This window comes from Lissotriton vulgaris, chromosome 1_1, assembly GCF_964263255.1.
Source record: "Lissotriton vulgaris chromosome 1_1, aLisVul1.2, whole genome shotgun sequence".
In the NCBI taxonomy this organism is placed as follows: Eukaryota; Metazoa; Chordata; class Amphibia; order Caudata; family Salamandridae; genus Lissotriton; species Lissotriton vulgaris.
Genome location: NC_141685.1, coordinates 1,934,685,793 through 1,934,699,335, shown reverse-complemented (window position 1 = coordinate 1,934,699,335; position 13,543 = coordinate 1,934,685,793). Strand labels below are relative to the sequence as shown.

General features: G+C 43.1%; 1 protein-coding gene across 1 annotated transcript in view; it reads right to left on the bottom strand.

Moving 5' to 3' along the window:
- The window catches only part of PTPRQ (protein tyrosine phosphatase receptor type Q), a 1,452,710-nt gene that overhangs the window by 577,922 nt on the left and 861,245 nt on the right, over positions 1 to 13,543 (bottom strand). Inside the window, exon 35 of the mRNA XM_086919596.1 lies at positions 529 to 711. Coding sequence (XP_086775722.1) covers positions 529 to 711 — 183 coding nt within the window. The remainder of the gene's footprint in view (positions 1 to 528; positions 712 to 13,543) is intronic.

Below are 13,543 nucleotides of genomic sequence, written 5' to 3'. Positions count from 1 at the left end.
TGCAGGAGTCCAGAACAGCTCACACCAAGGCTGCAGCTTCATTTTTCTCTCTCACAGTCTGGCAGGGTAATGTTTAAAGGTACAGCCTCGTAAGAACAACCGGGGGCATGATTAGAGATAGCTCTGGCGCCAAGGCCACAGGATAGTGTATATCTGTTGTGATGTGGTTATTTGCAGAGCAGAAGGCCAGTCGGGATTTGCTAAGTAGAAGGAGACCCATGTAAAGTGCATTCATTGCCCCTGTTTTCTCCCTTCTTTAGACTGAGGAAGTGAACAAGGGGAACATGTGTGATTTGTTGGTAATATAAATTCCTTATGAAGTAGAAGGAGCTGTGTTGAAAATAGTCCTTATGTGTGCTCAATATATACTTTGAACTATATTTCAGTGTTTGCTATCCTAGCAAATTGCATTAAAAAAACGAAAAAATAAAAAGTCTGAATCGGGCGCTTTAGAACTAGGCAAGGTGAATAAAAATAAACGTAGCCAATTATCGTTCAAAAAACATCATACTTTTATTAGCCACTTACCAGTAATAGTTTGTGAAAGATTAGTTGTGTTTAGAACTGTTTTTTCTGTCCCATTTGCCATCTGAAGATATATTGTGTGCCATCGTACAATTCCATTAGGAATAGCAGGCGGCAGGAATGACACCACTACTTCCGTGGATGAGATGTTTCGGTAGGTTATGTTTTCTGGGGCACTATCCGGAGCTGCAAGAAGACACCTCGGGTTACTGATAGCAATGACAGATTCATGTACAGCAATTCAGTTCCCGAAATTATCTAAGGTTTTATATATGATAAAAAACAAAGTAGAAATGTGTGTACAGTGAAAGACTAGGATTTTTAAAACACAATACACAGTGCAACAACAAACTTCTGTACCAGGACCGTGACTATAACACACTTTCTAACTCGTGAGCTATTAAAATGACCTCTGCACAGCGGGATATTGTTTTCCTTACCAGAGCAGATAATATGATTTTCCGAACATATTTGTTAAATCCCAAAAAGTAGAGATTGTGACCCAAGAGATGTCATAGGATACTTTGAGCAGCTGGCGGCATCCTTCAGCAAACTCTTATCTTTGTACAAACCTCAACAACATGTCTCATTTATTATTTATAGTGTACAAACTCATCCAGTTATCTCAAACTAATATATCTGAAACTAATGTATTGAACATGCATAAATTGAGCAAACATGAGGAACCCTATAGGTCCCCTTAATCAAAGTCAGGTTACAATATTGAGTAAAGGAGATATAGCTTTGGACTGTATGTACTCTTTAGTAAACATTTTGAACTGATCCATTTCCAATTCAACATAATTAATAAACTACATGCTTCTACTTTGGGCTCAACCACTAAAAGGAGAGGCAGAGGGTATTTAGTGAGTGGCACAAAGAGAGGAAGACAAAGTGAGCACTGCATCATGATGTCATGCTTGTGATATTCACATATGTAGCATGTACACCACTGAGTGTTATGAAGTAGCATATAGGATAATATACCCCAGCTGTATACTATAGGAATATTGAAAGTCACCGAGGAGTACCGTGGCCCTATAGAGGAAGAATGCTGCATTATAAGCTCAAAGTATTTCAAGGTGAGTTCCTATATTCTTTTCAATGTACAGTTAAGTGGTTCATTAGTAATTCACCCTTCAAGTATAAATGTCCATTCCCCCAAAGGTTTAAGTTGTCAGCAATCAGTAGTTCATTGTGTCTTGTTACCTTTTCATTTTGATCAATATAGTGTTATGATTCAGGTTACAAAAATTCTACAAACCCCAGAATATAAAGAAGAATGAACCATATGCAGTGCTCATGCCTTAATTGAGATTCTGTTTAGAAAACATAACACGTTTGCTATATGGCCTGTCTTGGATGGTCTGGGAGAAGAGATTGCAGGCTCTCCATGGGCTTCAAAGACAAAGTGGGCACAGCCTAGCGATTGGCTGTTCCAGCTCCCCCAGCCCAGTCAGTAACTTAATGTACGATCTTGAGCAGCAGGAGTTGTAGTAGGGTGGTAGAAGCTTTTTGAATTACCTTCCTACTTTGCCTCAGATAGCTACTGCTACACGACTGCAGGTGAGTAGACAGAAGGGGGACCCCTCATCCGGTGGCCTGAATGGAAGGTTGTACTTTGACATCACTACTCACTTGTAATAAGCTCATTACAAGTGAGTAGTAATAAATTGTCCTTATTTCAGGTGTGTTCCAATGTCAGATGGGAATGTCAAAACAAATAACATGGTTTTTAGGAAGGTAATGGACTTCAACTTATATTTAGAATCACTGTTAAATGTGGGATTGCCTGGGGCTCCTTGAAGCTGTCCTCTCAAAGAAAGTAAAGTATATATCTCCTAATTAGGGCATCCATGGTTGAAGCCACATAAAGATTGATACTCGTTCCCTCTTGCGTTACCAAAAGAAAATAGTCTTATAAAGAAATGCAGGAAGAGGATAAATTGTGATTATGTATGTCACAGGAAGTTATCCAAGAAGTGCTGAAATGTGGTGGGCCATTCCCCTCATGTACACAGCTAGGTGATCCACATTTATAGTGCAATTTATAATGGGAGGTAAAGTCATAATCCACTATCCTATTCGTTAGCGCTAACTAATATATGTACATCCATAAACAGGGATGAACTGAGTTCAATCTTCTTATGTCATCCATCTTCACCTCTTTCTTCCTGCAAACTTTAAAGCCTACCAGTAAGATGTTGCGTGTGAACAGAAACAGCTGGTTAACAACTGATATCAACCACAAGTAAAGGAAAGCTGCACAAATTCCATCTTGGGTCATCTTTCTGTACGAACCTCTCTAACATGTTTTTTTAAAGATGACGGGTTTCATCCACTCTCTACAGTATTATTATTTTTAAACATATGGATGAAAATATATTAAAGTACTCAAGATGATCATACCATTCGCCATATTGTAATGACAAAGAATATATGCATGTTCAGTGGCAATAGAACATTTTAACTTCGACAGTCACTTCCCACTTCCATTTCTATAAAATGTTAACGTACACACACATATGGTGGCCAGCAAAGCAAGTGGTAAATAAAACATGATAGATGGAGTGTTTGAATTACTCTCAGCCACGCATAATTACTCAGGGCCACTCCCGAGTCCATCGTTTTTTTTTCACACCATGACACTTCATTGTGGACCCAGCCAGATGCAAATCCGTATTGATCCTGCTGCAATAAAAACAGTCCAGCCTAAACTGATATGTTTGGTCCTCCCTGAACCAGACCACAAGCAAGCTAAGACTGGTTTTGTCCTGATTGCAGCTCATCAGTCAGGTGCAGCGTTGTTCTAGTGACATAGAGAGCATGGGACCCAATTCCGACCGGATCCGTCACAGTGAAGTATTCAAAAAGCGATGGATGGAATGTTGAAATGGTAGGTATTCAGGACAGCATCCCGGGCCATTGTTATTTTGCACACCATGCAATGTCATCTTGGAACTACCCATACGCAAAGCAGTCTTAACTCTCCTCCAGTAGGAACAGTCCATCCAAACCACCAAGCCAGGTCCTCCCTGAACCGGAATGCAAATAACTAAAGACAAGTTTCACCCAGGTTGGGACTTGTCCGTCGGGTGCAGCTTGTTTCCACAGTTGCACAATGAGCACTGAACCCACATCTGGGCATACCAGTCACACTTAAGAGTGTCACACTGAAGTATGCAGAAAGAGATGGATGGAATGCTTGTCATAATAGCAGATGCTGGTAATTATACAGGGCAGCATCCAAGTCCATTGTTATTTTGCACAGCATGCCACCTCATTATGTAACTAAGCATATTGAAATCCGTCTTGACCCTTCCCCAATAGGAACAGCCAGGCCCAACCTGCTAGGCCCTTCCTGTATGGGAAAACAAGCAACACAAGACCAGTTTCACCCTGATGGAATTGACAGTTGGCTGCAGCTTGATTTCAGTGGCACAATGAGTACATTACCCAGGTCTTCTGACTGAAGAGCCTCAACTAGGGCGAAACTGGTCTTGGGGTGCTTATGTTCTGGTTCAGAAAGACACGGCTTGGCAGTTCGGATGGGATTGTTCAAATTGGAGCAAAACCAAAGCTGGTGTGCACATGGTTGGGTCTAATCTGAGGCAGCATGGTGGGCAAAAGAACAATGGGTTGGAATGCTACCCCAGTGATAGTGGGTAGACTTTTTGCAAGCACTCCTCCCATCGCCATTCGTATGTTTGATGCAATACCCTAAGCGGCTATAAGTATTATCAGACATAGGTCACTTGCTCACTGTGCCACTGAGAGCAAGCTGCATCCAGCCAATGAGTTCCAATCATGGTAAAACCGGTTTTGGGTTGCTTGTATTAGGGCTTGACTGTTCCTACTGAAATGGGAAAAAAAGACAGATTTTCATATTGCTGGGTCTACTCTGAGGTGACATGGTGCAAGGGGTTGGACTGCTACCCCGAGTAATTATCAGTGGCTGACATTAATTCAAGCATTTGACCCATCACTTTATTGTTTACTTCAGTGCAACAACCTTAGTGCGATGGGTATGCACGGATGTGGTCCCCGTGTCACTGTGACACTAGAACTAAACTGCACTGACTGATAAGCCCTAATCCACCAGAAAACAGTCTTTGGCTGCCTTTGTGCTGTGTACCTGGCCTCCAGTTTGGACTATATGGGCCCTGAACAGTTACCAGTGGCTGAGATTAATTCAAGCAATCCACCCTTCACTTTTATGCTCACTTCAGCTAAGTAAGAGAGTCAGGGTCAAATGACAAGTTTGGGTGGTCCTCTTTGAAGTGCACACATCTGAGAAAAGTTGGCTAAGTCATGATCTGAAAACACTTGCTGATCACCTACTTCTTTAAAAAATGCAGTCATGACTCAGCCGACCGGAACAGCTACTGTCCACAGTGGGAATCTTATAGAACACCAAAATCTTGGCAAAATATATCACTGCACAGCTCCAACCAATATAAAAAACAACATTCTATACAAAAACTAATTGTGAGTCCACCATGATGTTACTGAACTGTCACTGGTCAGTGTCAGGGATAATCTCCTTGACGAATACCCATCACAAAGCATCCCTACCTATTCAACAACCTGAACCTTCTGTGACCTCTGCATATTCTTTGTGGAAACTGCAACAAAACCATAGGAAGGAGTGATTTGTGCTGATGACATCAGAAGCAGCGCCCAAATAGGTGCAGTGAAGACACTTTATAGCAGTCTGAGTCTTTGTAAATTGGCATCTACACCATTCCAGTCTCCCATATACCAAATCCATTGACTCAAAAAACCTCAGAATGTAAACATTAGGTGGGATGGAAAAGCAATTAGTGGAAATACAGTGTGTTCTAAAATAATATAAAAATGGGTAATATTAATTTACTCATTTTTTAAAAAAGGATTAGAAAGTGAACCATGTAGCATATTACTATTAAGGAACATATTTTTCATTTTAAAGTGGAAAACAATTGGCAAGGAGTATAAGGTAAGGGGAGGATGGGTTGGAAAAGGGTTAAGAGGAGAACTACAGCTTGTGAATAATCAGCCGCAAAAAAGAGGAGAAAATGAAGAGCTTGTCGAAGGAAAAATATATTTTAAAACATGAAATAAAAGTTTAGAGGGATCCCCAAAAACAACGAATTGGAGAAAGAATGAACACAGGAGGGAAAAAAGCAGAAGAAAAAGAAAATGGGAGTTGGGTGGATTAGCCTTAGAACAAGCAGTCTTTTTAAAACATACTAAAACAGTGCCAGGTCGTAGACACGGAAAAAAGAGTAACAAGCATTTACAATGCAATGGACACACAGAGCCACACACACACACAGACACACACATACACACACAGAGCCACACACGCACACACACAGAGACACACACACACACACAGAGCCACACACACACAGATTAGCAAATCAGATTGCTTAAAAAAGTGGTCCACATTTGCAAATCGCTGCAATATTGAACGTGGGTAGTTTTTAAATAGCGAAGACATGTATAGGTGTTTTACAAGGCAACTAACTGCCAAATATATTTTTGAATTTAAGTTGTTGTATGTCACTGATACTGGGTTGGTTGCGGTTAATGAGCCCTAAGAGGCCAGATTGTAAAGTAATATAGGTCAGTTGAGAGGTCCTCTCTTTATGTTTGCTGTTTCTCCCTCCTCTTGGACCCGAAAGCAACTAGGGGGTACCTTTTTTCTTCTGTTATTGACTGGGCGACTGCCACAGATGTTTGCTGGCGCTATTCAGAATGCGCGCGCCTGTGAAATTATTTTACGTCTCATATGCTTTTCACCATTTTCCCTGTGGGGCTTGTGGAGCCCCGTGGCGACAGGCACATTTATTTCAGTGGTATTTCGTTTTGGTATAATTAAGTACTTCTCTTCTATAAAAGAGTGGCACTGGATTGGTCCATCATTTTTTCATATATGCTTTACCCCCTCATTCCCTGCTTGAGAAGCCTGGGCTGCGCGTCTCCCTACCCTGTGAATTAAGTGCTTAAAAAGTATACTTGGTTTTCAATTTCCAGATTCCAAGTAGGCCAGGTCCGCAACATGAGTGGTAGAAGGTCTCACCTCAGCGGCACCCAGTAACTCCTGCTTTCCCTGTGGCCAAGAAACGAATTCTGGCACTTGGAGATTGCAGGCGTAGGGAAAAGTGTTTTCTAAATCTCCTCAGACTCCTTAGTGAGCAAGCCACAGCAGCCACCGAGGGCCAGATGTTCTAATTCTCCAGTGGGGATACTATTGATGCAACGGACACCGCCCCTAACACCTTGGTCATGACTACCCAAAACACCTAATCACATGATGGTTCGCGTGGTCACCGATACCTTGTATATGATCAGTGTCTGGTTCTACCAAGAAGGGCTTTTTGTGGGGATGGAGCCACATCAGTAGATCTGCAGAAGAAACTTCATCCATACAGTGCCAGGATGTGCATTAGGGGCAGAGTGGACTTTGAGTATTGGAGTGCTGGTCCTCTAGCCACGGGAGCTACGCTTAGACATGGGGCAGAGGGGTGTTAGGCATCAGGCTGTCTGCATAGTCCCTTAGAGTCACTTAGGGTTGAGTGCCTGCTTTTATGGTGGATATGCTCTTTTGAGCAGGTCCCTTGCTGTGCTGGCGGAGGTGGAGTTTGTTAACACTCCCTTCCTTTAAATACTTTGAACGATCAAGGAGCCGGTGCTTGACTTCCTTTCCCTTGAATCCACGCCCCCTTTCTTCATTTACCAGCGTTTTTCTGCCTCTCCTTGTTGCCTTTCTGATTCCTGCCCTTACTGCCTCTCCTGTTATTTAGCCACCCCTCCTATCCTTTCCATATCGTTGCGCGAGTCCTGGTGTGCGCGCTTCAGGTTCCCGAGGCTGGCTGCCTTCCCAGTGCCTTCCTTCGTCTGCCGGCTAATTACGCTTGCGGTGTTCGGAGCTTTGACACCGCGTTCACGCCCTTGTTGTTTTGTTTAGACGCATACGTGTCTAAAACTCCCCGGGGCTATAATGTTTCAGTGTGGAGCCCTCATTCATTGTAAGCCTTGATTGGGTCCGTACACGTGGTACGAGTTTCTTTTTGCTAAGCAGTGCAGAGCATTTTGTCATTTTAAACGTGCAGTGCCCGAAAGTTTTGTTTGCTTGCTGCCTATTAGTCAGTCGGGTAGCAAAGGTCTGTTATAGATTAAGCGCTTGAACCCTGCCTCGTTTAGTCCAGGTATAAAGCACTTACATTCTCACTCTGTATGCCCCCCCTCCCCCCACTGCTTCAGCCGCCGTCGATGAAAGGGCCCCTCTACAGAGCTTCATGGTGATAATATGCCAACAGCTCCTTGGTAAACCGACGGCGTTTGTGAAGAGTGATCGCACGAAGTTAGGACTTACCTCACCCTAGAACGGGCCAGGATCTTAGATCCATTGGTGGTACTTCCACACTTCTTGCCAAATGTCATCTGGGATGCAAGGGCCGGACGTGGTCGGGCAGAAATGGTTGCCGCAAAGCTCCGAAATTTTCGAAATCGGGGGCGTGTTTTTTGATGAGTGACGGATGACGTCACAGATAGAAAGAACCTAAAAAACACGCCCCTGAATCCGAAAAAGATGGGGCTTAAAGGGAGTGACACCCCTCTCCTCCAATGGCTGGCCAGCATTTACGAGGCCAGACAATTGAGAAGAGGGGCGGGTTCAAGCTACCTTACTAAGAAACATAAATGTCGGAGTTCTGCCCACTGCTTACGCAGTGCGACGCAGTCCTCGACCTAAAAAGCACCATTCAGGGCACAGTTTTTAGAAAAAGAGCTACAACTTGAAAAATATGCCTGAGGCGATTTTTAAAAAGCCATTTTATAAATTGATTCCTACCAAGTGGTAAATACCATTCATCTTGAAAATTTTGATTAAACGGTTTATGTGAACTTTCTCAGATTTGGTATTCTGTGAATTAGTCTTTCTATGACATCACATACACCCGTGTTTTGAGGGTTTGCTTTAGGCCTCTACAACATCAATCCACCTGTGCCAGCATAAAAAGCGTTCATTAGTTTCACATAAAAACCAGGATCTTATTGGCCTTTCAGTGTCTCACTTCCAGTGCCTAGAACGTTCTGTTCCCAATTGCCCTCAGGCCAAAGTCAAGCGCTACCAGCCCTCTCGCTCTCTCCACTCTTAATGAAAACCTTCCTCACGGTGCCTAGAGCTAGGTGCGAGAGTAGGAATAACATACTATTCTCTGTTTCTCTGTTACTCTGTACTATTACTAGGGCATCAAACCCTGGAAATCTGTAAAGCCTCTAAACCTCACAGATGTTCAGAGCAAGACAACAAACTTGCATATTTTGAATTCCTCATGTCAGTGGTGGCGCCACCCTAAGTGTTTAACCCCTTGAGTGCGGGGCGTTTTCCCCACCTGTGCTGACTCCGCCTTGCGCGGGCGGAGTCATGACGGAACGGTTCCGTCATCAGCACAGCTCAACCGATGCTGATGACGGAACCGTTCCGTCATCAGCATGGAAGGGGTTAAGCAACTCTACTCTGAATATAACTATATTAGAGGTGAAGCTGCCAATTCACTTTCATCATGTTCACTCATCTTTCTCATAACTGGAATTCAAATGATTACAGCCTCTAAAAGTTAAAACTTCACCCTTTGAGAGCATCATGCAATCGGTGCTAGCTCAAAATTTAGAGTTACCTGGACCGGTCCTGTGGAGGCTGGAGCTTGTTGCCCTATGCCCATATGAACGTTTACAGGCAGAAGCGCATCTCACAAAAGAATGTGCAAGCAAAAAGGAAGATGAGGAGACATTCTTGCCAGTGTCCTGAAGAGCAGCTGCTGATTCCCTATTGTCCTTCCCGATGTGCACTATACAGCTTCCAGATCATCATCCTAGACCCATTTATTTTTGGGTGTTGGTGTGAGACTGTAAGGCGTTTTTTATGCAATGGATAATTTGTAAAAAAACATACAGGCCGGGCTCTCATCCGCAGGCAGCTTGTACCAGCCCATTTCTCCTGTTAGCACCACCTAAAACAGAACCAACTACTAACCATGCAAGTGGGGAGAGGGTATGGTGTAATGGCCAGAGCTGCCGACTTAAGAGCAGGGTAATTAGGTTTGATTCTCGGTGTCGATTCAACAACCTGTGATTCTTGGCAAATCACTTAATTTCTCTGTGCCTACCATAAATGAATGTGTCTTTGACTGGTGCTCATGAAAAGCCCTTGTATTGATAATTAAGTGATGGTGCTGAGCACCGGAAACCACAGGCTCAAATTAAGCATTGTTTCTATGTGATACCATAATAAAAGGTAAACGCCTGCTTTAGTCTTTCAAGTTGTATGTTAAGATATTTGTACAAAAAACCCTGTCCGTGTTGGCATTTTAAAAAGTTTACCATATGCCATTCTTTTTGTAACAGTGAACAACTCCGATTGCTTTGTTTTTTCCTTTTCCGTTGCACATTGGTTAATGTAAGCTTTGATGAGGCACGTGGGATGAATGTTGGTGAAGCATTGTCTCATAATTTCTTTATACTCAGCGTCCCGTGAGTGAGGAAGTGGTTAGTGCCAGGTTGGTTAACGTAGGGTGTTTTTCCTGTTTCTTAAGGGTGTGTTTGAATGTTATACACAATGGTAATTTAACTTTGCTCGAACACGGTTTTCTTCCAATGGAGTTTTTGTTTAAATTCTGCATTAACCGTCTTATGGGGCGATGACTAGTTTCTGATGAAGGTAATTCCTTTAAGTAAGAATATTTAATGCTTACAATTGGAAGGCTTCTAGAATGGACACTTCACAGAGTATTCTGTTACATTTTAGGAATCCTCAAAAGGCTCAGACGAGCTAAAAAAAACACAGAGCCAGAAAGACAGTTATCAGTGCTTGGTATGTTAATGAAAACAATAAGGTTTGACAGGTTGGGGTTAATACAATTTATGCATATATATACTTCGCAGGGTTCGCACAAAGACCAGGACGGTGCATAGTAATAATTAGTTGCCGGTCTCTGTCAATTCCCATTTCCCCCAGTTTTCAAGCTGAGCAGTCACAAACTGAGACTTTGGTGACTAAAAAACAAAAAATCAGTTGAGTAAGTAGATCTACAGCATTCCTGCAGAATTCTTATTTTAAGGTTAATCCAAAAGTATGCATTTGACTGGAAAGGGGCAGTAGAATAGTCCCACAAAAATGACTACACCCGAATGTCATGGATCTCCAGGGTTTTAGTTTAGAAAATTTAGAAAAAATGATAGAAGGTGTGCAGAGAAACAAAATCAGGAAGTGCTGAAAGAATGAGCTCAAACACAGGCTGTGATCACAGCGTTCGCACAGATATCAGATTAGATTAAGGTTGTAGCTTCCCTAGTTGCAGGGTGTAGTCAGTGGACATTACCTTCTCAAGTTGATCCCTGGCCCCCACAAATGTTATGTCCCTCAATGTTTGGACAGGCCTTGTTAACTAATAGAGTGACAGGCACTCAGCCTGTCGCTCTATTAGGACAGAGCCCCATCCCTCTCATTTCATCTCAGCAGGTGTGAGAGAGTGCAAATCTGAGAAAATGTATAAGTGCACCATATTCACGACCTTGATGTACGAGCTCAGCTAAAACAGTCATATTATTAAAATCATATAATCACATATGTATCTGAATGTTTGTTTAGTTAATATAGAAAATCATATAGAGTGTGAGACTAACGTAGAAACATGTAAAATCTCAAAATTGATCAGAAGTGTTAATCAGAATCCATGTTATGTAGCTGCTATTGAAGTATATGTAACACAGAAACGTAGAGATGTGCAGGCCTCATGGCAGTGTATAAAAATCGACAGCGTGTACTTACATTTTGACATAACATGGATTTACCATTATTCAGTAATTGATGCTCACATATAAGAATCATGTTTTTAGAAGTGTTCATATATATATTCATGTTTTATAGAAGTGTTTTATATAATCGAAGTGTATTAACAAGAATTGTTTTAGTTTTAGAAATAAAGGTTCATAGAGTGCAGGCCGCTTGCAAGATAATTTAGTAGGCCTGGAGAGATAAAGTGACTTCTTTGATCTGCACGTGTTAGTTAGAATCGGGATTCGTTAGAGCATAAATTGTCGTTCCTTTGTACAGTTTATGGCCGGAGAGAGATAACCAGAGAGTGGAATTTGGGGCCCTATTCATGGGTGTCTGTTTGCAGGTGCGAGGGGGTCCCAATCAAGAGGGTGATGAATGGAGCTCTGTCCGGGGAGCCAGGCACAGGCCTGGAGGAGTGTATTGGAATGTTCTGGGGGGTACCGGCGAACTGGAGAAAGAGCCTGGGAAGCAAGGTCAACGCTAACGAGAGGCCCAGAGGAGAGCCATCATGGAAGAAACCAGAACTGAAACCACGTGAGGGGCGTCTCAGAGGGGCGTTCCAAGTTTCGATTGTGATTTTGTATTAGGGACAGTACCCTGGGGTGGAGGCAGAGCAGATGGCCTGAGGACCCTAAGAGAGCGGATGGGTAGGCAGAGAGGGCATGACTGCAATGCATAGGTTTTCATCTAAGACTAAGAGAAGTGCGTGAACTTCTTTGGAAGTCACCACGGCTGACACCTTTTTAGGGTAAGACTTTGTTGAGTAGGGATGCCACCTAGTCTAGTGTAGGGACAGTCTAACCTGATATTTTTCTTCATTCTGTAAATGTCTCGCAAGCTTCAGCTTGTGTCTATATTGGCAAATCTATTGATTCTTGAATTGGCATTGGTTGTATTTTTCTGTTGTTTAAGATCATTCAGAGAATTCATGTTTCTGTTGATGCCAGTGTACCTTTTGAACCTGATATTTAGATGTCTATACCTTCAGCTAACTTTGGCTTTACAATAAAACTTTAAAACTGATTCGTGGTAAGTGATTCTTCAGAGTCGTGCAATTATTGGTGTGATTAAACTAGTAGTAGATTGCCCGTTTTGCTCAATGACAGGCAACAAAGATTCAGTCGACCTGAGCAGGGATTTAGATCAAGAGTAATCAGATAAGAGATCAAAAATCCCAACCCCCCCAGTTGGTAGCTATAGAGGATGGTTGCCTTCTTGAGGAAGGTGATCTAGACTAGGTTAAGATTACCCCGAGGCTCCTAGAGATCGAGAGATGACCAGCAGAAGAATCGCCTGCCGAAGAAGGTGCTGACGGTGCGAGAGAGAAAAGCAGCAGAGTCGGTCGAGAGTGAGTATAAGGGTCATGCGTTGTCAGATTGCGGTGTTTTGTGTTGTACCTGTGTTGTAATGTCAAGCGGAGTTGAATGTCTGTAGTGTGATTGTGAGACGGTTGTGAGCGCGCGCAACCTGGTGAAAATCTTAAGTTCAGAGAAGAGCTTAAGTGGTTCGGGTGTATCGGACATCCAGAGTAATTGTCAACCATTGTGAAGGGGGTCATGAGGTACCATTGATCGCCCGCAGGACCGTGATAGGGGGAACATAAGAGTGAGTGTATGAGTAACGGACGCTGGACGGACGTTTACTGTGTGTAAGTAACCTATCAGTTAAGACGATCGTCTGAACGTTCTACGGAAGACGTTTCGTCAGTTGAGGTGACAATTACAGTTAGACTGTGGACGTACAGTCGAGAAAAGTGATCGCTTGGTCGGAAGTAATCATTTTTCAGTGTATGAATGGGACGCATGCATGATCGGGAGACGAGCTGAAAGAGGAGGGGAACTGCTGCGAAGGGGAACAGAGTGACGTCAGAGAGAGTCGCGCTGTGATAGGCCGGTTGGTGTAAGACCGCGCTGGGATAGGCCGGTTGTCAAGAGCCGCGCTGTGATAGGTCAGCTAGTAAGAACCGCGCTAGGATTGGTGGATTGTCAGCAGGAAGTAAACAAACGTAACGAAGTAGGAACATTTTGAATCGATCATGAAATGCTTTAGGTGCTTGAGAGCGGCCTTTAGGAGGGACGATAGAGAAGCGGTAGACGGGGAAGAGGCCCCGCCGGAGGGTACACCAGCTCATTACATGGCTACAAATGTTGGGTTGCATACTATACTGTGGATCTCTGAGTGGAGTAAAAG